At 45.6% G+C, this 27,791-nt stretch overlaps 2 protein-coding genes across 6 annotated transcripts in view; both read left to right on the top strand.

Moving 5' to 3' along the window:
• The first annotated feature begins 5,590 nt into the window (after positions 1 to 5,590).
• Positions 5,591 to 27,791, top strand: part of Mrps6 (mitochondrial ribosomal protein S6) — a 70,673-nt gene continuing 48,472 nt past the window's right edge. Inside the window, exons 1-3 of the mRNA XM_028877050.2 lie at positions 5,591 to 5,662; positions 7,042 to 7,104; positions 12,187 to 12,663. Of these exons, the coding sequence (XP_028732883.1) occupies positions 5,591 to 5,662; positions 7,042 to 7,104; positions 12,187 to 12,663 (612 nt within the window). The remainder of the gene's footprint in view (positions 5,663 to 7,041; positions 7,105 to 12,186; positions 12,664 to 27,791) is intronic.
• The window catches only part of Slc5a3 (solute carrier family 5 member 3), a 28,687-nt gene continuing 13,471 nt past the window's right edge, over positions 12,576 to 27,791 (top strand). For 3 of the 5 annotated variants that reach the window (XR_003735345.2, XR_005092503.1, XM_028877076.2), the window contains exon 1: positions 12,576 to 12,663. The gene's annotated coding sequence lies outside the window, so the exon portion shown is untranslated. Of the gene's footprint in view, positions 12,664 to 16,766; positions 20,126 to 27,791 lie in introns of those variants that run through there. The other 2 variants (XM_028877080.2, XM_037209639.1) reach the window with 1 other exon arrangement.

The following is a 27,791-nucleotide window of genomic DNA, read 5'->3' as shown; positions in this document are numbered from 1 at the left end:
TTTTTATAAAATTTTTTTTATAAATCACTTTATAAAATTAGATAATTAGGAGCACTTACTATGTCAAACTTTAGTCATTTCAATATTAAAAAGAAAATGAAACTGATTAATCTTATTTTTATGCAGAAATCGCTAGATAGGAATAAGATGTAGCTGTGTGGGGGCATGCCTGTCATTCTGTCACTTAGGAAGCTGAAGCAGAAGGACTATTGGATTGGGCCAGCCTGGGGAACAGCAAATTTAAATTAACCTTGACTACATTTAAAAAATAAAATAAAAGGTATGAGTTAAATATAAAGGCTTAGGAGAACTTAGGTTTCAAACATTTTGACTTCAACGATTTGAATATTTATCAAAACAAGTAAATGTAAGAGGTTGTCTGCATCAACAAAGCCTTCTTTAGGTATTACAGTCCCAAGTGACAGTGTTGGGGCCTGTGTTAGCTTGCTGGGTACTGCTGTAACAGGCCACCTGAGGCTGAGTAGCTCATAAAAAACAGTAATTTTTTTTGTCACTATTTTGGAGATTTGGAAGTCCATAGTAAAGAAGCCAGCAAGGCTGGTTGTCCGGGAGGGGATGGTCTCTGTTTCTAAGAAAGTTTCTTGAAAACTGAATCCTTGGGAGGGGAAGATGTGCTGTCTTTACAGGCTGAAAGGCAAAAGGGTCTAGCAAACATACTACCAATATGAAGCTACTCTAAGAGTGACTGGGGGTGTAGCTCAGCTGGTTGAGTGCTTGCCTAGCATGCAGGAGGTCCTGAGTTCAAGTCCAGCACTGTCTAAACCTGGTGCTGTAACTTTAGTCCTTGAGAGGATGTTGTTTATTTTTGATTCAAGGCAAGATCCTGTCTCAAAAAATAAAACAAAACACCCCAAAACCAAAAATAACAATAACAAAACAAACAAAAACAAAAATCCCCCACTCAAACAGAAGAAAATAAAACCATCTAGCCCTATATGGAGCCCTTATAACTTAATTACATCTTCAAAACTCTATCTAAATTTTGTAGGGGACACATTCAGACCACAGCAGAGCTTATGGTTTGGTTTCTGTTATGACCAGAGAAGCCTAGTCAATAGTTCACAAGCAGCCTTATTCTTCTTTTCTTTGTTTTGAGACAAGGTCTGGTACGACCCAGGGCAGATTTAAATTTATTATGCCACTGAAGGTGGCCTTGATCTGTTCATTCCCTTCCCCCAACTCTCTGGTGCTGGGATTTCAGAGACAATTTGTCCTTACACCTACTCCATAGACCAGGTTGTTCTCAGAGTCATGATCCTCCTGCCGCAACCTCCTGAATTCTGGAATAGGTGTCAACACACTCAGCTCTGCCTCGTATTTTTGTCTCGGCGCCACAGGTTTTGTACGCACATTTGTAAAATTAACATGCTTTCCCCGTACAGAATAACGGGTTTCATCTCTCCGGTGCCATAAGGTGCTTCTCTGAACTGCAACTTCCACATGAACTGTCTTAGAGGTAGCTCTTGGCAGCCATGGTAACTGATTTGTCCAGTGGAGGGTCCCTGGCCCAAGCTAGGCTAACCAACCAGTCAACAAGGTGAAGAGTGCCCCAGACTCTGTCTAGGCAGTTAAGGGAATTAGACAGAGCGTAGACCAAGGATCTGAGAATGACTTTCTTGCATTGGGCTGACTAGAAGGCACAGAAAATGGTTTCTTAATTAGGCTGATGGGGGAGAGAAACAAAGAGAAAACAGAGAACATATCTTTCTGGTCGGCTCCAAAGACTGGGTCAGCTGCACATTGGCTTGAGTCTTGAGAGAAATCTGTCGAGAAATCCGTCACAGTTATAATTCATCCTTCCCTTTATAAACAAGCTACAACCAGTTCCTATTGATTGTAGCCTAAATAAATCTATCTAACACACATGAAAATACATTAAACTCATTCTTTGAAGTGAACTTATGTGTTATGTTTTCAATAAGTAGAAAATCCCAGTGTAGAATTGATCTCTGAGTTATGGGCCCTGATAAGTCTGTAAAATCAAATTTAACCAAAGCCTAACTCTTTTGGTAATTTTACTCTGATAATCCCTTATAGATGCCTCAGACTGACTGTGTAGCATCTCATTACGATGGGGTAACTTGTAGGAAGCCATCTAAGGCCCCACCACGTGGTCTCCAGCAGAGACTGTTAGCTCCCCATCCTTTTCCAACTGAAGTTATGTTTTCCATTTCCTCTTGAAGTCATGGAACCACAGAGACAGTAGTAAGCAATGTGTTGGGTTCCCTGGAGCTGGAGTTACAGACACTTGTGAACCACCCAACATGGGTGCTGGGAACTGAACTTGGGTCCTCTGGAAGAGCAGCAAGTGCTCCTTAACTGCTGAGACATCTTACCAGCTCACCGCTTTGGATTTTTTTGTCCCTACCTTTCATAGGCAATCAAATGTTCTTTGCTCCCTTTTATGTTTTGTGTTTCTTTAGAACTGGTACTTAAATCTTGTGAAACCATTTAACTTAAGACATATTGATGTTCTCTCTTGTTAGATTATAACTTCTTGAGGACATGGCTGCTCATTGCATATCTTTGCTTTGTCTATAGAGATTAATAAAATTCATCCAATATTTACTATTAATTTTGGCTTAATTAATTTGAATTCCAGAAGTGGGTGTGACCTTTGCCCCTTTCCAAGAAATTGGAAAAGGGGAAACAGGGGACCGTGCAGATAGACTCATCAAACCATAACCTAAAATGACGTTCACTCCTTAGGGAATACTAATGCTATGAATGTTTTTACAGATTTTGAGGTATAATTGACTTCTAATAATCAGTACATAATTACCCAGGCATGTTGGTACATGCCTGTAATCTTACCTATTTAGAAGACTGAGGCAGGAGGATTGCAAGTTTGAGGTTTATCTGAGCTAAACAGAGAATTCAAGACTATGCTAGACAACTTAACACGACCCTGTTTCAAAAATAAACATAGTAAAGGGATGGGAATGAAGCCCAAAGGTAGAGCACTTGCCCAGCATGTACAAGGCTGTGGGTTCCATCTCAGTACTGCAAAAACAAACTAATCAGCAAGTAAGACATTTGATAATATTTGATATTAAATATTTGATAGTATGTGATTTAGTACACACCACTAAACCACTGCTTTAATCAAGATAAAAAAATCTAACCACAAGGCCCCCAAAATTTCCTTGCATACCTTGTAATTTCTGCCTTACTCCTACTCAAAGCAACCATTGGTGTTTTATGCCACTGCCATTTTTCATTTTTTTTTTTAAATTTTATACTAATGGACACATTCAATATGTACTTTTTATTTTTTATTTTATTTTATTTTTGGTTTTTCGAGACAGTGTTTCTCTGTGTAGCTTTGTGCCTTTCCTGGGACTCACTTGGTAGCCCAGGCTGGCCTCGAACTCACAGAGATCCGCCTGGCTCTGCCTCCCGAATGCTGGGATTAAAGGCGTGCGCCACCACTGCCCGGCTCAATATGTACTTTTTAAAGTCTACTTTTTTCCAAATTAGCTTCATCGAGAGGCGTCCGTGTTACTAACGATGCCAATAACTCATTCTTTTATACTGCCAAGCAGTATTTCATCCTGTGGCTGTGCAACAACTTGCTCAGCCACTGTATTAGTGCCTTTTTGGTTGCTGTGATAAACACTGTGACCAAAAGCCACTTATGGAAGAAATAATTCTTTTTTGGTAGGGGAGGGAGGCATGACTGACAGCTGGTTGCCAGAACAGGAGCTGAGAGATCGTAGCCTCAATTATAAACAAGAAGAAGAAGGAGGAGGAGGAGGAGAAGGAGGAGGAGGAGAAGGAGGAGGAGGAGGAGGAGGAGGAGAAGGAGAAGAAGAAGAAGAAGGAGGAGGAGGAGGAGGAGGAGGAGGAGGAGGAGGAGGAGGAAGAGGAGGAGGAGGAGGAGGAGGAGGAGGAAGAGAGAGAACCGGAAGTGGTGCGAGGATATAAACCCTCAAAACCCACCCCCAGTGACGTACTCCTTCAGCAAGGCTCTACATCCTAAAGGCTTCATAACCTTCCCCAACAGCACAGCTCCACCAACGGGGACCAAGTGTTTACATACCAGAGCCTACGGGACACAGTTCTTGTTCAACACCACAATCACTGACGGGGAGTAGAAGCCTGAGGAATGTATAGTTTTAGCCTAACTGGGCAGTGGCCTGGAGGAACAGAAACTGGGGACCTAGCCAGCATTTTTCCACATCCATCATGGATAATCAGGTATGCTAGTGTGGCGGCGGAGGAAGGACAGGCAACGATAGAATGCGGAGAAGGGGTACCTAACTGTCTTAGTGAGGCTTACTACTGCTGGGATGACACTCCGCAGCCTAGAGCAAGTCGGGGAGGAGAGGGTTTATTTCACTCATAGTTCCAAGTGCAGTTCTTCCTCGAAAGCAGTGAGGGCAGAAACTCACACAGGGCAGGAACCTGGAGGCAGGAGCTGATGTCGAGGCCATGGACGGGTGCTGCTTCCTGGCTTGCTCCCCATGGCTAGCTCAGCCTGCTTTCTTATAGCACCCAGCACCCAGGGATGGCACCACCCACCATGGGCTGGGCCCTTCCCCATCAATCACTAAGAAAATGTTCTATAGGCTTGCCTACAACCCAATCTGATGGAGGCATTTTCTTAAAGTTCCCTCCTCTCAGACGACTTTATCTTGTGTCAAGTTGACATAAAACTAGCCAGCACGCTGGCCCAGTCTCTGAGAATTTGAGTGGGCTTTCTTAGGGGGCAGGGGTCAAAATGCAGAACGGGAGTTATCAAAAATCATACACACTGTGGAGGAAACTGCTGATTAGTGCCCGCTGCTGCGGAAAACCTTTTGCAATTAGCTGGACAAGCTGAAGTTTTGCATACCGTGAAGGTACATTCCATTCCTAGGGCCAGGTCTCAGCAAACACCCACATATGTACATCTAAATATGAGTCCACAAGTGTAAGAATGTTCCCACCAGGACTGTTGGTGATAACTGTCCACCCGATAACCAGCCCATCCTCATCGATGGTAGAATGCAACCATGTCGGTTTGGTTGGACAATGCTGTATGCGCAGAGAAAATGAGCTGGGTTCAATGACTGGATAGATCTCATCAATCTAGTGTTGGGGAGGAGAACAAGACACACAACATTCAAAACAAGCAGGAACACGCTGTTGCTTAGCAACATGTACACAAAAGATAAAGACTATGAAGAAAAGCAAGGAAAGGGTCAGGGGATCGGCGGTGTTTCTACAGAGGTGTGGAAAGGGTTGTTAGCTGACGCCCCTTTAGATTACATGTGCTTTGTGCAATGTCTGCATATAAGATATAGTTCATAATAAAAGAGGGAGGGAAACAGGAATAGACCAGATGAAGGGAAAGATGTGCACTCCAGGCAGAAGGCAGAAGTCCAAAGGGAATAGGCATACGGAGCTATAGGCGTGCTAACGGGATGGAATGATTGATGGTGAAATGGTGTGGCCAGGGGTGGCCAAAGGAATGGAAGCAGGCAGGGACCCCACAGAAAGAAGGGTTATGTAAGTCCCGCGGAGGAATCTGGACTTCATCCTTGGGGGCAGTGGGGAGCCACTGCCATATATAGGCTGAGGAGAGATGGAATCAGACCTGCGTTCAGAAGAAGCCTTTGACCACCACGTCTTGGAGGATGTGCCTCATGGTACCCAGGTGAGTGGTAGTGAGGTGGGGGGTCGAGGGTTTGAGTCTGAAGGGTGTTGCTACTGCAGGTGGCATTACCCCGAGCTCTGCCTGCATCCAAGAGGCTGTGAGCACCCAGCTTGAGTCCAGTTCAGTAGCACTGCTCTCGGAGCCCCGAGATGACCAGTGGCCCTCCTCAGCTGCTGCTGATGCAGTGGCGCTTGTCACTTCTTAATCAGAGTCATCGAGGGCCGGGGCAGGTTCTCCTCTCCTGTTGCTCCAGGCTAACATTTGATTGAAGAGGAAGTGTCATCCCTGAGCCTAGACACCATCTCATTTAGATTTTGGGTATTTTAGAGCAAAGAAGAAAAAAGAATAAAGGATCGGAGGGTCTGAAAACAGTTAATGACTGCTGAAAGTTAACCATGTGTAGGCACCATCTGATAACCTAATAATCTAGTAATACCGCTTAATAGTAATAATTTAGCATACCGCTAAAATGACTTTGTTCCGTCTGCAATAATAATAGAGCATCTGGTCAGTGCAAAGTTTTCTCAGCATGGAGGGGCTCCTGTGTTCAAGTTGGGAACTAAAGTCCCTAGATAGATCCTACATACACTCTTAGGTTCTCAGTTCAAGATGAATTACACAGAAAAGTACCACCTGAAATCTGATTATCTTGTAATTTTCATTGTACATGAGGGATTTCTACCCCCTACCCCCATAGCATAGATAGCCACTGATATTGTTGCCACTAGATTTATTTTTTAAAATAAAAACAATCTAAACACACACATATATTATATAGTGAAATGGTATAGATCAACTTAATACACTCTAAACTCAAAAACAAGAAAATTTCCCTCATATCTGCTTTTGAGGAGTTTTAGCTTGCTATGAGATGTCTTTTCCACTGCAAAAGATTATTTATTTATGTCTCATGTTCTATGTTGGAATTCCTTTTGCCTCCTGCATACATTAAAAACAAGATTTATTTGTATTATTTTGAAGTGTGTGTGTGTGTGTGTGTGTGTGTGTGTGTGTGTACATGCATATGAGTGCATGTCCCTGCAGAGGCCAAGAGAGGGCATCAGGTCCCCTAGAGCTGGAGTTACAGGGGGTGGGAGCTTCCCCATGTGAGTGCTGGGAAGTGAACTCAGATCCCTTGGAAGAGCAGGAAGTGTTATCAACCACTGGGCTATCTTTCCAATCCCCATTTATTTCTTTTTCTTTTCAATGAATCTGTTGTCTTGTCCCATACTAAAAAGGAAGCCCAAAACAGTTCAGATCCAGGCCAGAACTATTTATTCAGACAATCTTTACCATGAACCAACGTGTGCTGAATAACTGTTGAGCATAATTTGGTGCCTGCAACGCTGATTCCTGTGACTAATCTCTGTTCAATCCAGTCTGAACACAATGTTCCCCTGTTCACACGAGAGCCACCTCCAGACCACACCCGCAAGCAGAGGGTGGGATGGTCTTCACAGACAGGCGATTCTTGAACATTGACCTGACCAGGAAGTGTTGGCTGGTGGTCATGACACCGTCTGTCAACATTCTAAAGGGGGCAGGGTCATTTGGAAGCCAGACTCAGGGTGGCCTGCTGTGGGACTGTCCTCCTTGACTGTTTAGACCAGAGTAATAAAAGATGTCACTGTAGCACATCGGAAAGTCGTATGTCATGAGGGAGAACAAATGAATTAAATTGTGAAATGAGCCTTAGGAATTAAGAGCTGAGGACATCCCCAAGACACGTGGGCCAAACAAAACTGGCTCAGGATGAGTGGAGCCTCAAACATCCAGTCCTGAGGGCTACAGATTGGGTGTCCCAACATGTCTTCCTCAACGTCAATGGCCGAGGGGCACCCCCTTTGCCTGCTACAATAGCTGTAGCACGTCTCTCTGCGTTCTGCGCACACTCGGCCCCTTCCAGTCCTTTCCTGCTCCATCTTCTCTCTTCCCACCTGTGATTTTAGAGCTCCTTGTGGAGAGCAGGCCTGGCCCAGGTGCACCATTGCGCTCCCCGGCCTCGCTTGGAGGAATGCTCTTCAGAGCTTCATCCAGTGCTTGAGGCAGGAAGTCCTATCTCCTGGAACCCCTGGGCAGGTGGTGTTGGTCTCCTCTCAGTCTTCCCCCTTTTGCTAACTCTGAACAATGCTTCCAGAGCGTTCTTACGGCTTTGCTGCGGTGGAGGGAAAAGCTGCTTTGTCCTCCCAACGTTATTGACATTGAACATCAAGGACCCTTGTGGGCCTGTGACAAGCTGTTGGGGGACACTCTACAACACTGTTAGCAAAGGAAAACTAATGTGGCAAGTGGGGACAGCGGAAGTATTTATGCCTTTTTAAAATCATAGTTTAAAAAATGTATTAAGTATCTCTTTACTAGAAAATGTGGTGAGGACATCTCCCAAAAGACATTCCATAGCTTTTCTAAGGAAAATTTATTTTTATCAGTTTTAATGGTATGTGTTTTACACACACACACACACATACACACACACACACACACACACACACACACACAGTCACTCACAAAGGCTAGAGGTGTTGGGTTCCTCTGGGGTGAGCCACATACCTGACACACATACATGCTAGGAGCCTAACTTGTATCCTCCGCAAGAGCAGCGTGCACTCTTAACTGCTGAGCTGTCTCTCCAGCACCAACTTCTCTCTTTTCAACAGGAGAGGGTGAGGTAAGGGAAATAGCCATGAAGATGTTAGCTTTTTTTTTTCCTTTCACGATAGCACATGATCTAGACAGCAAGGATTAGTCCACACTTACTGAGAAGAAAGAGAATCCGAGGTAGGTGGGTATGACCAAAAGATAGGCAAGGGTCCATGAAGGCTGCATGTAAACGTTTAGGAAAGACGGGGATGGGGTGGGGTTGGGGGCTGTCACAGGTAAAATAGTTAAAAACAAAGTAAGTTTGAAATGCTGTGACCTAAATCAGTCCACTGACTGACAAACACTAATGCACACTAAGCCACCCAGCAGGCACACCGGGCAGGCACACCGGGCAGGCACACCTGGCAGGCACACCGGGCAGGCACACCGGGCAGGCATGCCAGGCCTCACGGGTGTAGGTCATGGGAGTAGAGGGCTGTGGAGCAATCCCAGTTCCAACTGAGGTGAGATTCAAGAAATACATACAGTGTGCCTTTAAGGGAATCTCCTTTTCATGAGGGAGAAGATGACAGGTGGATGAAGAGCCGTGGCTAACAGATTAGAACACGGTTTAATGCTACACATGATCATTCATCCATTAACTGAAGACTTATATACTCCACTTTCTATTTTTAATTATGTGTATCCCCCCCCCGTGTGTGTGTGTGTGTGTGTGTGTGTGTGTGTGTGTGTGTGTGTGTGCAGGTGCTCTCAGAGCCCAGAAGAGGGCACCAGATCCCCTAAAATTGAAGTTACTGGTAGTTGTGATGTGGGTGCTGGGAATCAAATTTGGGTCTTGTGGAAGAGCAGCAAACATTCTTAACTGATCAGCCATTTCCCCAAGCCACATTCCTTCACTTTCTGGAGGATGTATTCAGGCACAGCAGGGTTCACAAGCACAGTGATTTGTATATGGGTCGCCTCTCCCCAGGAACAGTCAGAACTCATCGTTTAGATGCAGGAGGGTCCTGCACTCTTTAGATTAATCCACGGACAACAGCAAAACCCAAGGCTGGAGCCCACAGATGGCAAGAACAGGCCGGTAAGCAAAACTGTCTTTTTGTTTTCCTTTGAGCTGCGCCAGCCCAGGGCTGTGTGACTTGGGATAAATAATTTACCTTGTTTCCTTATCAGATTCCTTATCTACAGACAGGGAACTCACTGGATTTTATACACTTTCCACTGCCCACCTGCCCTGCCACGGGAGACCGGGATCCTGGCAGGGCAGATCAACTCAAATTTCCCCCCAGCCAAATTCCAATGCACTTGGGTTATGGCTCCCCCCGTGCCTTTGATCCTAGCTACCGGGATGCTGCCTCTGTTGGAGAACAGCCACACTCATGTCCCGGGAGGATAAAAGGACTCTGAAGAGATGATCAAGATGGCAGCCAGGATCCTGACAGAGATGCCTGGGAAACAGCTCCTGGAAAGGAGATGAGGAGACCCCCTAGTGATAGCCAGCTCACACAGGACCTAGGAAGTCTGGAAAGGGGCAGGGTAGGTTTGGATACCGTTGAGAAATATGGTTGAAATGAAAGACAAGCTGAGAGAGCAACAGGCTTAAGAAAAGTGAAAACAGACACACAGTGGTTTGAGGGGAGAAGGAAGCAGCCTTCAGGGAGGGTTTAGTGTCGGTGCTGGAGGGGAGCCGGCGGAGAAGTTGGTCAGCTAGTAGCTGCTACATTGGCTAGTGGGCCCGGAGAGGCGGTGCAGCGCCTGGGGTTAAGTGTGCAAGTCCAGAGTTCTGGCTGATTTGGGGCAAGTGATGGAAGATCTACTAAGCCTCACTTGCTTCCTGTGTGAACGGCAGGAGTGATAATTCCCATCTTTATGGTCAGAATATTAATACATGCAAAGCACTTACAATGCTTCCTGGCTCACAGCGAATGCTCAAAATGTTAGGTCTGACAATAACCATAAAACGTCTCAGCCATCTTTGAGTATTGTGATGGAAAGCTCAAGGTCAAGTCTCCCATACAGTAATAGAAAACAAGAAGGCGGAGTTGTTTAAACTGACCCAGGGAATATTTGATTTTAACTTCTGTTTTTATTCTCTTTTCCTCAGAAGAATTTACTCGAAAATTAACCAAAATTTTTGGTTAGTAAAATCTTACACATCTACCACATTAGATATTTTTCAAACCCTAAAAGGTATTTTCTAGATCAATACTCTAAATACTGTGGAAAAAGCTTATATGTCTACGTTTGCTATGTATAGTATATATACAATTTAAAATCATTTTGATGGATTTCAATTTGCAGTTTTAGTTGGAAGATGCTAAATTTGCATCATCATCTCTCATGATTTTAGGAGAAAAATGAATGAAGCCGCAACCACTTATTTTAAAAAATTGAAGTGGGAGGGGGAATTAGGATAGCTAATTTCTTTTTCCATTTAAGAAATGGGATGAGTCTGGGGTTGGCTAACGACTTGGGAGGGTTATGGGGCGCGCCTGCCCTGAGGCATTGTGCGATCAGGCTGATTTCCTCACTCCACTTGTCAAGGTAGAGAACCAGGATTTCAAACCTCCCTGGGCTTCAGGCAGGGCCTGTGGTGCCTCCAGGAGGAGACGCTCCAGGTTGGTTAGCTCAGTGTCATTTAGTGTTTTGCTTGGTTTGGGAATGTGGGACTCCTTCCTATCTTCTCATTCCTAAACTGGACCGTGGAATTGGTAACAGGAAGCACAGTTGAAGTGGGATGCTAGACAGATCTGGAATTCACTTCTGAAAAGTCCAGAAATTCTTTCTTCCTTCTGTTCTTTGTTTATAGCATGCTGTCTTAAAAAACAAAACAAACAAAACAAAATAAAACAAACCAACAGGAGTGTGGTAGCTGCTAGGTAGGTGATTTGGATTGTGTAGTTTCTGTCTATAAGGGTGCGGGTTATGGGCAAACCTGAGGAATGAAAATGTTGAAAACCCAGGCATCACAGGTTGTATTCAAAACCTTCATCTCTGGTGGCAGGGAACTCTAAATGGCTTGTGGAGGAGGTGACGAAGATAGTCTCCATTTGTGCTTTACAAAGATGTCCAATGCCACTGAACATGACTAACATCTTGGCTTGTGAGGTGGGGGGCGGGGGTGCGGTCCAGAAGTGTAGGCAATGAACCTGCTTTTCAGACAGTTGGGCCCCAAATTGTGTTTCTACATGCCTACGACCTTGGACTAATTAAATTATCCTTGCATGTTTATATTTGCTAATACCTAAAATAGGGCGAATACGCTTTGCTTTGCAGAGCTGGTGTGAGAACACTTGCAACCGCCGTCTTAGTGTTGTGCCAGATACAGATAGTGAGCGCTCAATAAATTACTCCCAGTCATTAGAGCCCTGTAAAGTTACAAGAACATTTCAGCTAGAGAGCCTTTTGGCGGGGTAGGCTGGGAGCAGGGGACAGCAGCAGCGGATCAGTGCCTTAGGAGCAGAGCTAAGAAAACAGCACCCAACTCTAGTTGGGAAGGAAGTCCTGGCTTTCTGTCTCTGTGTCAGTGTGTGCTGGGGGAGTGTTGGACCTGGAACCATCTGCGACGCCCCTCGTCGCTCCTGTACTCCATCGGGAACTCTCAGGATCCTCTACCTGAAAGCAGGGGTAACCTCTAAAGAATGATTGCCTAGAGTCGCATCCTTAGCCTGCTTTTGGGTCAGGCCAAGGCGCACACAACAAAACGCCCATATTAGTCCTTCGGTTCCAGGCTTGTTTCTTTGCGGCTTGGTGCACCAGCCTCTCCTGAGCACCCCGCCTTCCTTCCCTGGAGACGCGGGGCGAGGGGCGCACACCAGCCAGACCGCAGCGCACCGCACCGCGGCGCACGCGCACACGCTCGCCCCTAGCGCCCCGGGGAGGAAGGCAGGCAGGCAGGCCTGGAAAGTTCCACCGGGTTCCAGAGACCAAGGTTTGGTAGGCGCGGAGGCGGCGGGGAACGGGTGCGTGTCGAGAGAGGATGCGGCCTCCCACGGGATGCTTCAGACCGTGTCCGCGTGCCCCGGGTTCGGGGCGGGGAGGGGGGAACGGGCAGAGAGCCGCGTCCGGGAGGGCGGGCTGGCACCCGCGGAAGCGCAGGCGCGGGCGCGCTCCGGGCCAGGGGCGGGGCGGGGCCCGGTGGGCGGGACCGGCCCGGGTGGGCGGGGCGACCCTTCTGCGCAGCTGCCAGAGCCTTTAAACCCCCGCTCGCACGGTCGCAGCGTGCTGTCGCCGCCCGGGAGCTGACCGGCCCTCTGCTTCTCGATTTCCCCCCCACTTTCTGCTCCCCGCGTCCCCGCCCTCGGCGCCTCGCGACCCCGGCTCGCCTCCTCCACTCGGCGCCGCGATCCCGGGCCATGCCCCGCTACGAGTTGGCTTTGATTTTGAAAGCCATGCGGCGGGTAAGTGACCTTCCCTCGGACCGTGTTCCCGCGCGGGCCCGCCCCGCCGCCTCCAGGCCTCCCGAGCCCCGCCAGCCAGCCCCGCGTCCCCGGGCCAGCTCGACACCGGACCCCCTCGCGCGGCCCACGGCAGGCCGGGTGCGCGCCGGGGTCGGGCGCTCGGCGCGGCCGCGTGCGCGCGGGAGGCCGGTGGGGGTGTGTGTGTGTGTGTGCGCCCGCGCGCGTGTGCGCGGTCGCGGGAGCGGGAGGGGTGTGTGTGTGTGTGTGTGTGTGTGTGTGCCAAGCACGCAGGGGGCGAGGCGGGCCTCGGACCCCGGCCCTCTGGAGTCTGGTGGAAGGACCCGCGGGAGGACACACGCCAGAGCCCAGGCCAGCCCCGCAATGCTCGCACGCGTCGAGAAGCTGCTCATGGTCCCCGCCGGCCGCTCGCCCCGATCGCCTGTCCTCAGCGTCTGTGATCAATACAACCTTCCTCCAAAGCCTGTCGGTGCCGGCTGTGTACCCCACACGCTTGTCCCCGCTGTCACACTGGAAAAAAAAAAATCTTTTGACCTCTCTTTTTCTGACTTCAGCGAAAATTCTGCTCCTGGTACCCTTAACCCAGTTTCATTCATTCAAGTTGTGGCCTTGCTTGCGCCTTCCGAAGACATGTCTCCCCCCAGCTTTTGCTTGATCTTGAGGTAGGGACTTTCAGGTTTGGAGGGATGATAAGCCACCAGCAGCCGGGTCACGGACTGGGGTCGGCGGCGGAGGCAGCTCTCTTCGTCCTCTGGTCCTCTGTTGTGAGTCAGGCATCGTCGCTGAAATCCCCATTCTTCTGAGAGAATTCGGTAACGTAGTGTGCTTTAATGCTCTCTCCTTCCCCAGCAGGTATAATTTAAAACAAAACAAAAACATCGTTGCACCTTGCCTGAGCTTTGGAAGCAGCAGCCTCCTTCAGCACCGGGCATGATGTGGGTGGGCTCTGGGTCAGTTTCAAGTAGTAACTTCAGTTTGAACCAACGTAAGCTCGGGATCATGGGCTAACAGTCACATAGCGTGAAGAGATGTTAGGTATGCCTTATACAAGGTTGGCTGGGAAGGGACTAGAGAGCCACCTGATGGTCCGGAGGGCTGGCCAGCATGCCATTGTGTCCCCAAGCTTTCTTGTTCCCCATCTCCGGGAGAATTTTGTATTGTTTCACCTCTTGGTGTAACACACTTCCTCTACCCTCCTTCCCCTTTCGATTATACGGCGTTAAAAGGATGGGAATAACGGGGGTGGGTGGGGGTGGGTGCAGAGTGTTAAAAGGGACCATTCTGATTAAGTAGAAATAGTTTGAGCCCCCCTTTATACTTGTTAGGTGATATTAGAGACTGAAAAATGTGACCACTAAAATCCCTTTTCATCTCGTCTTAGGCAAGTGTAAGGTAGCAGGTGATCTCTAAGGCGGTAGTGTGGAGACATAATTTTCTAATCCTTTGAATGAAAGAGTACAGTCTTGCTTAGCATGGTTGCCAGTGTATTAGCTAAATGTATTTTACTGTGTAGATGTGTATTTTTTTTCACTCTAATTCAGAAGTTGAGTGTAGTTTGATTAAAATACCCTGCTCAACAATCTTTGCTTAGAGAGTTCAAACACCCTAGGTAAGAGGGACAGTGGGGTGGAAAGGCACCAGCCAGCGGCAGGACTTAAACTCAACAGTGTGGAAGTTGTGAGGAGACATCTGACCCAAATAAGCTAAGATTAAACAGTAATAAACCTCAGGTTTTTGTTCTGACTTTGTAAGCAAGGAACCAAGATGTGCAGGTTTTCGACAGTTTTGTTTGCTTTCAATTTAGAAAATTGAATTCTAACAGGATGTTGGGGGTGTAAAGGAAAAAGGCACTTGTTTTAATGTGAAATGCCTCGGTGGCTCGCACCGCAAGAGCAGGCATCGGGAAGCCACAGTTCCAACGTGGGGGTAGTTTGCTGCTGCTGCAGGCAGGAAGGCTCTGAACCCTCAGTTCTGAACTGCATGTTGAATACCTGGTAGTGCTCTCTGTAATGTGACAGTGTTTTCCTTTCCTTCTGTCCTCCAGGCATTTTGTGTTCTTTGAGTTAAGTTCAGCTTCCTAGCAGAAATGGAGTTAGAGGCCGTCGTCCCAGCCTTTGCCTCCAGAGTTGTGCTTTGTTCTCTTTGACTACGAAACAGTCTTAATCTGTTTTCCCTGTTACGACTTTTATTGTATTGTGTTTGTCCTCAAACTTGACTCACTACAGGTGCTTTCAGGGTTTAAATGTAAAGATACCTGTTGACACCCCCATAGTGCCTTTGCAGCCGGGTCCTGTGAGAGTCTCAGGCTGAGACCTCAAGGTAGCAGTTCTTGGGTGGTCTCCTCACTTCGTAGTTGTTGATCTCTATGAGCCCTTGTTTTTTTGTGAGTTTATGTGCAGACCACAGTCCTCTCAAGATTGTTGGGCTTGGGTTTTAATGTGTTAAAGAGTTGTAATTTCTGTATTCTCTATCATAAAAAGCAAGGTAAAAATGTGGCTCCTCTCTGGATATGGCAGTGGCAGGTGATCATGAAATTGGGCTTTGAAGATGCTGACAGGCCTTCTGAAAAGTGGTTGCTTAGAACAGCCTTAGATGGTCTTCATAAAGAGACCTGACATGGGCTTGGGAAGCCCTCCTACCCCAGGCTTCCTGGAGCTCCCGGAAGGACAGCTGCAGAGGGAGCACGGAGCTGCACGTCCCTGCTTCTCTTTTAATGAGGATTGCCTGTGGGTGGTGAGTGCTCTCCTCTCGGTCGGTCACCTCCACCTGCAGAGGACCCTTCAGGTGGGTTACAGGGGTGGGGCCATGTGCTTCTCTGGAGTCTGGGAAGAGAGCTGTTCGCCTTCACTTTGTAGTTATTTAATTTAGGCAGATGAAAGATAGTTGTGGATACAAACTGATAAAACCACACCCCAGCCCCAAAGGACTCTGTAGGGTTTTTTGTTTGTGTTTTTTAATACCTGGAATGGATGTAGAAGAGGAAATTTTTAGAAGAGAAATCCGTGCAGTATGTAAATATTCTTTCGTCACATAGTTCAGAAACATGTTGTTAGATCAGAAGATTGGTCACAGTTGGGATAGGTTTGTGACAGCCCTGGGGAAATACATTTCTTTAATCATGTTATCATTACTCAAGAATTGTCATGTGATTTAAATCATATGAATGATTTAAATAATAACTAGTTTAATACTAAATGAGTGGCTGTACAATAAGATAGCATTTATACGTCCTTTTATATATACGGAGTTTTAAAAATCGGGATTGAATGGTGTGGTGGTTCATGTCTGTCATGGCAACACTTGGGTAGTGGAGACAGGAGGATCAGTACAGTGTCATCCTTGCCTGCGGAGTGAGTTTGAAGCCTGCCTGGAAGGCACAAGAAACTGTTTCAGAAGAGCCACAGAGATACAAGTGGTGGTAAAATGGTTATCTCATTAAACAGTGTTAGGTTCACACTCCGCATTTTTAATTTCAGTGAAAAGCGGCTTCTGTTTTACAGTAACTCAGTCGTGTGTCGGTGTGGTTCTGTGGTGCCCCGTGAGTTAGACATAGAAGACTGTGTCTGTCCATAATGGACTTTGTAAGATACAGAGCACTGATTTTCTAAGTTAGGAGCTCAAAAGTTTCTTACAGTTTCTTTTACCTGGGCCTTTTTGATAAGACAACCTGGCCAAAGTTTTGTGATGTTCTAGAGTTGAGACTAGGTTAGGATATTCGGGAAGGAATGCTGGAACCAGTTACCATGGTGATGCCTTTCAGAACTCAGAGATGGGCTGGCCGGCCGGCCGGCCTGGCCACTGTAGAGTGACTGGTCTGACCACACTTGAGAAGTAGGACGTGGCGAGCTTTTTCTGTTCTTAGTTGGTGCAGAAGCTGGGTGTGTGTGTGTGTGTGTGTCCATCTGTCAGTCATTTCCTATGTCTTTTTGCCCAGCCACAGCAGCTTAGTTTGGCTCTTGAATACTCCTTCGTGCTCTGCTTGAAGCTACACATCTTAAAATGGCTTTGTGAACAATAGTGTTGTACTATGATTTGCCATGGAAGTCCTCAGGTCCAGGTCTCTGCAGCAGCAGGTGATAGAAGAAGGGGCCCTTCCTGCCTGAGCTGAGGAATAAGGAATGGCCTGGGGTGGGGGGTCCTTCCCTGTCAGACACTCCAGTCAGACTTCACATTCTACCCTGATTGGACTCACTAATGTTCACTGTAGGGTTGAAAAGTCTAGGTTGTATTTATGTGTAGATTTTCTAAGTCTTCTCACTATAGACTCTCCTTAAAATGTTCAAAGCAGTGAGAGTTGATTTGTAAAGACACTTTCCATATAGTGCTGATGTTGTGCTTCTCAGATTTAGTTGATTTATCTGAGATTTGGGGTACAGAAGTTTGGTGGTGAGTGGTGTTTGAACAGGCCCCTGACTGGCTTTTCCCTCTGCTTGTCACAGACCTTAGCTATCACCATGGCATTGCAGTGTGGTTCCAAACTGTGGATTGTGGTTCCCAGAATCGCCTGCTAGTGCTTTAGAACTTGTCTGTTTCCTGTTGCCTGGGGTTGAACGTTCTCTTCCTCAGTCGCAGTCCCGTATGCTTCCAGCCTTAGATGAGCATTCTCGATTCTCGCAATTTCTTAGTGGTTTCTTCTCAGGTGTCACTGAGGCGAACAGTTAGTACTCAGAAGTACACTACTGGAGTGCAAAGGTATTTGTTCCTGAAATGCCTTAACAAACCTGAGATGAATTTTAATAAGGAAATGGCATTGTGTGGCATTGGGTATCTGGTTTTCACACTGGTTGGTAGTGTGAACACCTGCTGAATTAGGTAGGGCACACTCTTTTCTCGGAAGACAGAGTGAAATGTGACATCATAGTGGTCTCTAGTGTATTCCAGCCTGTTGTTTTCCTGACATCCTCACTACCTGTGTTCTCCATTCCAGATGCTGAGTAACGGAATTGTGGATCCCTGTATCTACAATTCCCTGTTACATTCTTCGTGCATGTATCACATTGCTTCTCTATTTGGAATGTCTTCCCTTTCTATATTACACACTGCTTCCATGAAAACCTTCAAGTTCAACTTGCTTGCTACCTTAAACGGGTATCAAGTACCCTGTTAATAATGTAGACAACAGTATTACCATTGTGTGCACTCGTTTTTTATCCCCGTGGTCTACTTTGTACTAACGGCTAATTGGGGAATGCATCTTCCCTCCTGTGCTAGATTACAGTTCTTTAGGGTCAGGTGTGTTCTCGTTGTTGTCCAGTGCTGTGTGCATAATAGGTTCACCAGCTGCCTTTGAGGATCACTGCTATCTGTAGTTTTCAGAGGATATAGCATGGTGACCCCCTGTGCCGGGAGGCTTGCTATCCAGTCAGCGGAGCTTTCCTGGGACTGGATGAGTTGTATGCTGCCCAAAAGTTCCACTAATTTCCAAGACAATTTTATAGCAGAAAAGCTTGGTTTTATAGTAATTTGTATATTATATAAACAGACTAAATGAAGGTTAAACTGTACTCTGAAAATGAACTTGGAATCTTTGGAATGACTTGATACAAGGTGAGTGGCTAAAATACCAGCTATAGGATGGAGGAGTGCTCAAGTAACTAAAGCCAGGAGAAAGGAAACAGTGGTCTCAGAGTCTGTGTAGAGATTGCTTCACAAAAGCTTTCTCCTGCAATGAAACTGGCTGTAACTTGCAGATGTTGCATTTGTAGATGTGGCACAGCTGGAACAGAGAGACTGTCACCAAGGAACTCTGAATCATCAGCACATTCTCCAAGACTTTGGTCCCATGTTAAGGTTGACAAACGAATATAGTTTATGTACTAAACATTGGAGGGATGTAGGGATGGTTTATGATCAGATGCGATGACTGGATATGAACAGACCTCTGCTTCAGTATGTGCTCTGGCTTTGTTTTCTAAAGGAATAGAAGAGCATAAGACCTCAAATAAAGATATTGGCCACCATGGTAGAATCAACAAGAACTGGCAGTGGGGAGACATGTAAGGGTCTTTACAGGTAGATAGAACTTGTTTTAGGTCCTAGCACACACTTAGTCTAGGGTTTCAACCATCTTAGTTTCTCATCTCAGTGAGGGTGGTCCTTACTAAGAAAGGCCTTTGAAGGTCAAAGTAGAAGGTGGGTGTCCAGTGTGCCTCCAGAGTAGCTTTCTGCACTCATGGTCTTGTCTTCCATTGTTCCTTTACTGAAGATACTTCACATGGTAAACTTGCTGTGCTTATTGGATCAACATCCAAGACTGAAATGCAGCTCTTGCTCAGTGTGAATTAGTGATCTTGGTGCTCGTCACTCCAGTCTGTCACTGCACATGTGAGCCTGGGCTCATCAGCTGTGTTCTCTCTCGTTCCTCCCTTACAGCAATCCAGGTTTTATAGGAAATCAGATTTTCAGAGTGTTGGCCCTATGGGCCAGTAAGGTGTGTCTGCATCAGCTAGCGCTCTCATTTTGTAATTCTGACTTGGATCATTGGTTGAGGTGGCGGGTTCAACCTCTCTGAGCATCTTTGTAGACAAAGCCACCTGTTTGTTTGCCATTGGTTTGTAATAGGATCAATGACTACTCAGGAGACACCAAGCATGCTCAGTTCTTCAGAAGTAACGGCAATCCCCGGTTCAGATTGTTGCATTATGTGAGGTCATTTAGGCCCAAGTGTACATGTAGAGGCTTCAGAGTTCCGTATAGGGAAGTGTAGTCAGTGTGAACTGTGGGAAACGGCATCTACAACTTACGCTTTCTTGATTGTTGGATTATTTTAAGCATACTTAGTTCTACATTTTGTTTTTTCCTTTGTCTTTTTTACCCTCCTCTCCAGGTAGAATTTCAGCTGTGTTAACCAGACTGGCTTAGAACTCATTACATAACTCAGGCTGGCCTCTGCTTCATGGCATCCCCCCGCCTCAGCCTCCCAAGTACTGGTGTCATGTGGGTAAGCTACCATATCCTGCTCCTCAGGTCTATGTGATTTGCACCCATTTTATTAATTTCTTAGAGGTTTGAAATAGTGCTTCTATGGTGATGCTTTGTGTGGAGAATGACATTTGATCAGGGTGTGCTTAGGAAGGTGACTATAGTTAACCCGTGACCCTTAGAGTAGTACTGGATTAGAAAACACAGGTGCTTTCCGAGTCAAGACTTGAGACTTAAGGTTTTATTTGTGACCAGGTTTCCTGTTTCTGTAGAGTAGAAACCAAGTTAGTGCCTCAACTAATTTTTCTTTTTGTCTCTCCCCTTTCTTTACTCTGCTCCAGATCCCTGACATCAGATTGCACAATTGAAACCTGAGACCCAGGTTTTGTGAGCATATCTTTTGGCCTATGGTTCAGTTTACCTGTTTGACTCCTTTGTCCTAACGGTTTCTTCTGTGATTGACAGTGTCCCTGTTAAGGGTATTTTTACCCGCTTTTTGAAAACCCAAGGGATTGGTGCCTAGGTAAGAACTTAAAAACAAAATGGCAGTTGAAAGCACAAACTTAACGAAGTATCCACTGGAGCCCTGAGTCTCAGAAACTGGCTCTTGGCTGCTTCCCTTGTAACCAACAACTACTGCTTTTGGCTTTGTTTAGAACTCCCTTGTTAAAGAAATGTTCCTCTTGACACCTATTCTGGCCATCAGATTCTGTGATTTTTGCCAGCTGCAGCTGTGGGAGCCAGGTTATTGTCTGTGTAGCCCAGTGTGAGAACGTCCTGGTGAGGAGGCGTGCAGAGCCGTGCATGTTCGGTGGCTGGGACAGGTTCTCATCAGTAACGTGCAGTTCTGGTTTCTGCTAGAGAAGTACAGAAATGGTTAACGTCTCTGACACACACATTACAGATGTAAAACATCCATTGGGTACTGGTTTTGCTTCAGTTTTAAGGTGAGTTTCAATTGGCAAGTGAAAAGCTAAATTTGAGCATGGGCTATTTGCCAGGCATAGACACATTCTGCTCCTGTTAGCCTTTAGATTTCTTGACCCTGTTAAGGAAATGATCCAGTGGAGGTTGGTTGTGTTTCTTGTGTTGGTGTACTGCTTGCCTTCTGTTTTGTTAGCTGTCTCAAGAAAGCACCTGTGTGGAGTCTGTGATCTCAAAACCGTAAGTCACCAAGGTTTTCACAGGACAGCCCAAGCCTGAGGACTTGGGGCTCTTCTGGTCTTAGAAGAATTCCACTTTATATGTGGACCAAGTAAGGTTTGTTTTTGTTTTTCTTTCAGATTCAGTCTGTGTGAGAAAAATGGTGAAGAAAACTTGAGAATTTCTCCTAATACCTTTTTGTTGTTGTTAAATATTTTATCTGATTAGGATTGACTCACTGGAAGTTACTTCTAGAGTTTGCAAGATCTCCTGTCTTCTGATAGCCACAGGAAAGCCGTTCTGGAATGTCCTCTGGACTTGCAGACCCTTGGGTTGTCTTAGCTGCCACAGAAGAGGAAAGCCCAGCTGCGCTCCTTGGCGGCGGCGGCGCCATGCTTGTGTTGTGCTGACTCGGATACTTCCTTCCAGATTCTCCTCAGTTCTTCTGTTTCTGAAAACAAGTTCTCTGTACCTTAGGAGACATTAGGACACCGCTAAACTGTCTTCCAGGGGAAGCTTTGGCTTCTTAGGAGAGATAGAGAGACTGGTCTACCAGGATGATGTGTAAAAGCATCTGTTTGATCATGTGGGAATAGAGAAGCCATCTAGTGTGTGTTCTAGGAACAGGTTTTTTAGGAACATAAAACAGGAACCAAGTAGGTTGAACTCACAAACACATACAAACACACACACACACACACACCATGAAAGCGAACTATGATGTTGACCTGGTTGAGATTTACTGCTTTAAACCATATGGATGTTAGCCTTAGCACTGCCTAGTCTTAGTAGATTACTGAAGCAGATACTGTGTGTGTGTGAATATGTATTTAAGGTGTATACTTTTCCTTCTCTTTGGGTTCTTCAACGTCTTGAAGATTAATGTGATTTACACTGCCCAGGTAGAAAAAAGGGGAGTCCAGCATCACACAGTTCAGCCAGGCTAGGACTCTGGCAGTTTGATTTGGGGTATCATGACTTTGATTGCATCTCATAGTGTGCCTTATAGTTTAACTAAAGTATAACTGTACTATAGTTAAAGTCCTTTTGTGCTGAGGAAGGTAGTTTACATCTATCTTGGGTACCTACTAGGTACCAGTACTACCATGTATTTCAAGAATGCACCGGTGTTCATGGTGTACTGGCAGCAGACACCAGCAGATTCTATAAAGAAACAGGAGTCAGGAAAAGGAGCAGAACAGGCTGAGTTCCATTATAGTTCGGATGTTCAGACAAGATGGGAACTCAGTGAGAATGGTTGAGGGCATTAACTGGAGCATGAGGAGGTTGATGGAGTTGCGTTAACGTGTACTCAGTTAAACAGGTGGCAGCTGCTTCTGCTGCTACTTCAGCTTCTTACAAAAGCCTTCCTTGAAAGATGTGACAGGGTATAGAATTATACCTGTTTATGCTTAGTGCTTTCTCCCCATTCAACTTGACCCACCTTGACACCGGGTCTCGTGTATTTCAGGCTATTCCCATACTTGTGGCCGAGGATGCCCCTGACTCTCTTACTCTCCGGGATTCATAGCTCTAGTGTTAGGGTTATAACATGTACCACCACGTCTGGTCTCTGCAGTGTTGGGGATTGGCCCAGGACTTCCTGCATGCTTCTAGCTGAGCTGTATCCTCATCATCTCCACACTTCTTTCATTGATAACCTGTCTGACGTTGCCTTGAGGTGTGTATGCTCCCATTCTATAGGGGTGGGACCGGTTTGGGTATACATTAGTACCATCACTCTGCTCTAACAGGTCCATCAACACTTGCCAGGCTTACGGTAGTTCTATTACTATTACCTTCTTTGAAATGTATTTTATATTTTCTTTAATCATTACAATTTCAGACTGTTACAAGAACAGTTCGTTTGATAGCCTGTTGCATAGTTTTCATTTAGATCACTGATTGTTAGAGATCATACTTCTGTTTTTAATCCAGCACCTGCGTGATACATATCTTGATGGTTCCTGTTAGGAGTGACGGCTTCTCTTGTGCAGTACAAGCATTGTGTTTGGAATTGGCACAGCATTCAGTTTATACTAAAATGTATTTATTAAATCAAGGATCGTGCTTTCATTGTTTGGTTTCCTTGGACAGTCTACAGCCCTTTCCAAGATGACAGTGGTGCTTTGCAGAATCCATTATTTAGGGGTTTGCTGTAGTTCTTTCTTGTGATTAGGAGTAGATTCAGTATGTTAGTGGGAATATTCACAGGGCTGTCAGTGTCTTGTGTTGGAGATGTGCCAGTGTGTGCTTTGTTGAGGATAGTAAGCAGTTACCTGGATAGGGTGACACATTCAGTTACTTCATGGTAAAGGGTACCTCTTTTTCTTTTTAATAAGTGATGCATGGAGTAACAAACTTGAAACTGGACATTTTGTTCTTTAGCACTTATCCACTGAGTTTAGTATTTGGATCAATTACTGCTGGAGGAGGACTCCAAGCAAAGATGAACATACCATTTCTCCTGTAAACATTTACTATTCTGTATCTTTAAAAAGAGCCACTGCAACTTCATGCTACCTTAACATTTGGTGTTGTCTCTTTACAGTTGTTTATTCCAACCTGAATTCAAACAAGTTCCACAGGTTACACTTTGCTGTTGGTCTCACAATGCTATTAATAATAGTGCATCCATCCTCTCTGTACAGTGTTTTATGAGTTTGAATCTGAATGTTTTCTGGAAGCTGGTGGTAGAAATTTGAGTACCTAGCCAAGCCGTTGTTGCACATGCCTTTAATCCCAGCTCTCGGGAGGCAGAGGTAGGCGGATCTCTGAGTTCTGGGCTAGTCTGGTTTGCAGAGCGAGTTCCAGGAAAACCAAGGTTACACAGAAAAACCCTGGCTCAAACCCCCAACCCTCCAAAAGTATATGAGGTTGCATTTTGTGGAGTATTTACATGTTTTGGTGATAACATTCCATTAAGAGGTCATAAGACTGTCTGTCTTGTCAAGACTGATTACTAGAGAATGCAGACATCCATCCATTTTAAAGTTCACAGCTTTCCTCCTAAGAGTTTATTTAGCGTTACTGTGCAGGGTGAGTGTGGCTTGTAACTGCTGACTTTCCTCATTGTCTTCTTTCTTGCATCAGTTACCTGGATTTTCCTGATGTGTCTTTATTTCTTCTGCTGTGTGTGTGTGTGTGTGTGTGTGTGTGTGTGTGTGTGTGTGTGTGTGTGTCTTCCCAAAGAATGCTATAAAAGGCTGTAGTTTGGCATCTGCTCCAGAGAAGGTGTTCCTCTGCTTCAGTGATCCTTGACATTCCTCAGTTTTTGTCTGTTTTTAGTGTTACTGGGAGTCAGACTCAGGGCCCTGCGCATGCTGCCCAGGTGCTGCACCAGCGAGCTGCATCCCCAGCTCCTCAGTCTTCTCGAGTGTAAATGGGGATAACTGCCCCTGCTGCTTGAATCCGACTGTTAGAGGAGCAGTCTCCATGTCTGTAGCGTGCTGTGTGGTGTTGGCCGGCTGATGCTGGATGCAGGAGTGGAGTGAGTGCCCAGCGTGTGGGAGGCTCAAGTCCCTGACCCTAATGATGCTGTCTCACGAAGCAACTCAGGTCTCCTGGAGAGGGATGGAGAAGGTAAAAGTTCTCCAGCAGCTGCCGTCTGCAGGAAGCCTGGGCTTGTTAGTATGGCTTGAGCTTAGGGACTTGCTGCCTGCCTTCCTGAGCGTTGTGGGGCAGTCATGGGAGGAGAGCAGCTACAAGGCAGCCCGAGCAGCAGTGAAGTGGAGTCGTTAGTACAGTGAAGGGAGGGGGTGGACAGGCGGCAGTTTGCACTGCTGTGGACCTGCTGCAGTGTCCGTCTCAGCTAAGGGCTGACTGGCCTGCCATTCTACACACTGGTTTGTAGCAGCCTGGAACGAGGGAATGGGGTGATCCTTCTCTTTGACCTTTGAAATCTGCCATTGCTCACTGCTTAAAAAGCCAGTCTTGGCGCTTGATGGCTGTGCAGGAGGTTGGATGTTTAGCAGTCTCAGCGCAGTGCTTGGGAACGAGTCACCTTCGCAGGTGGTGTCCAGGTGTTCACACAGCTGTGTAATGTATTAGATGGTGTTGTGGGAGGAAATCAGGGTTGGAGGGATTGAGGTAGTCAGGGGACAGAGACCTAAAGGGAGAGAAAGGCAAGCCTTGAGCCCGAGATCACACAGGTTCTTCTTTCTCGTACAAGTTAGGCAGGGCTCTAATACTAAATTACAATCTCATTTTTTCCATGTACGCACTCAGGTGGATTTTTGTCACAGGTGCTCTGTGCAGTCTTCTGTTGAAATGTGCTGTTTCTCTACCACGAGGATTTTATGATCCCCCAAAGTTTGTTTCTTTTAAGATGGTCTTTATGCAACCTAGGTTGGCTTCAAACTTGTGATCCTCCTGCTTCAGCCTTCCCAGTACTAAGATTACAAGGATGTGTCATCATGCCTAGTTTTCAAGCACAAATTATTAAACATGTATGATGTGGAGGTCTTTTTTTGCTAAGACTCTATCCTTTAAAATGGTTATTATTTTTGTCAGCACAGAAAACCTTTTTCTTTTCTTTTTTTTAAAGATTATTTATTTTATGTGTGAGTGCTCTATCTGCATGTATGTCTTTATGCCAGAAGAGGGCACAGGTGCCGGGCGGTGGTGGCGCACGCCTTTAATCCCAGCACTTTGAGAGGCAGAGGCAGGTGGATGTCTGTGAGTTCGAGGCCAGCCTGGGCTACAGAGTGAGATCCAGGAAAGGCGCAAAGCTACACAGAGAAACCCTGTCTTGAAAGACCCAAAACAAACAAACAAACAAACAAACAAAAAAAGAGGGCACCAGAACTCACTATAGTTGGTTGTGAGCCACCATGTGGTTGCTGGGAATTGAACTCAGGTCCTCTGGAACAGCAGCCAGTGCTATTAACCTCTGAGCCATCTCTCCAGCTCCTGAGAGACTTTTTCTTTGAAGATAGTAAGTATTGCATTGTAGCTAATGGCAGAAGCTGAGTAGGTACTGATGTGAGTACAAACCCTGCTTTAAACAGAAGTAACTGGATTTGGGGGCAAGTTAACATTTTCAGTTTTCTCATCTATAAAATGATCACAGTAACTGTCTCTGTGATGGCTGTGAGGGCTTTAAAATTTCAGTTTTAACTCATTTATAACATTGTCTTTATCTGTACTCATGATTAACTAGTCGTATTAAGGACACTTGTTTTTGCTTGTAAATGTCCCAGTAAATTGTATCATGTCTGCATTCTACTTTATAAGGGAAATTGGAAGACAGTCATGTGAGTGCTTAATGTTTTGCATCAAGCATCATTAATCCACTCGCAGAATTTTCTTTACTGGACGCTGACTCAAGATGACAAAAAGTGAAAGTGTATATAAAAAGTCGAAGACTGTGAGGTTTGGGATTTTCCTCAGGAGTGATGTCAGGAGTGATGTAAGTTGGAACTAATGGTTGGTGAAGTGGCTGGGAACCTCTTTAAGACGTTTGTAAGTGAATTTTACACGTTGAATACATTGTTTAATTTTGTCCATTTAGTTTATATGTGAATAACATTTGTGAAGATCCTAAACTCCTTTGCACACAGTTGACAGTTAAATTTGGGAAGGCTGATGTCATCATTACCAGTCCATTCAGGTTGGAGAGAAGAAATTGAGCTGAGCCACCACCCTCTTGTGGGCAGTTAGGGACTTTTCCGTGTTTGTTATGCCTTAGGAGCTAGGCCGGGGCTGCACATCACAGCTGAAGTTGACAGGGACATACTGTTTCAATTAGGAAGTAACAGATTTTACAGCCCTGCTCTTCAGAGTCACTGTTTCCTACTGTACTGTATGTATGTACATCTCTGCCCTGTAACCTGTACCCACCCTTTACTGAATCATGCAATCTGGCATGTTTTGTTATGTGTTACTGTGCGTCTGTTGCTTTGTGATGGAGACAAAGGAAGCTTTGGGTGTGCTCATGTGACAAGAGACCCTCAGAGTTCTTTTATGACCCTTAAAGTACTAGGTGGTGACTGAGAACTTTTCCCTTCTGTCACTATGCAGGGTTAACTTGCCAGGCCTCCCACTGACATGCTGGGGTCCTATGTAGGCTACCCCATGAGTGTTTGCGAACCTAGCCCAAAGCTAACGACAGTGCAGTTGGTCACTTTCAGGGTCAACATGATCTATGCCAGTGGTTTTCAACCTTCCAAATGGGGTGACCCTTTAATACAGTTCCTCATGTTGTGGTGACCCCCAACCATAGTTATTTTTGTTGCTGCTTCGTAACTGTAATTTTGCTACTGTTATGAATTGTAAATGTCTAGTATGTAGGATATCTGATATATGACCCCATGAAAGGGTCATTCAAGCCCCACAAAGATCATGACTCACAGGTTGAGAACTGCTGATTTCTTAGCTCACATTGATCTTGAAATTGTGACAGGTGCTCCCACTGAGCTGGATGACTGTTGTCCTTGTTCCTTGTGTGGTTTTTATGACATGCGGCTTTTCTTTTGAGATATGTACATCCTGATTTTTATAGATTGGTACAGATCATTTCCTGGTTTGGCAGATAATGGTCACCTAGACAGTAGAAATGAGATTTGATTGTTAACTAGTTGTGTTTTTATAAGTGGGTTTTATAACACCTGAGAGAATTCAGAGTTGATGTCAGCTGGGGCTCATCTTCTCTTTCCAGTTGGTCGTACACAGCACCGTGTGCATTTCTCTTCTCTCTTTGGTTTACTTCATTTAAATGCATGACCATCAAATCTGCACTCTGATTTAGTGTGAAACAAAAGGTACTACATTACCTGTGATTTTCGTGGGGGAAGTCCTTCTATTTCAAAACACCTTTGAGTTTGAAATTAGCCCAAATCAGTTCATCATTACTGGGGGACCATTTCTGTATGTATGCTCCAAATATTCTTGTTGTGGGAATCATTGTTTTTCTTTTTCAAAGAATATTATATCAAGGAAACACCTAAATTGTTAATTGTGAAAGGAGGCTTATGAATAACCTTATGAATAATAACACCATCTAAAAAGCTGCATTTTAGCTGGAGCCATTACTATATATATTCTTT

The sequence above is a fragment of the Peromyscus leucopus genome, chromosome 12 (assembly GCF_004664715.2).
Source record: "Peromyscus leucopus breed LL Stock chromosome 12, UCI_PerLeu_2.1, whole genome shotgun sequence".
Classification (NCBI taxonomy): domain Eukaryota; kingdom Metazoa; phylum Chordata; class Mammalia; order Rodentia; family Cricetidae; genus Peromyscus; species Peromyscus leucopus.
Note: the sequence above shows the minus strand (reverse complement) of the source record. Positions and strands in the feature narration are given on the sequence as shown.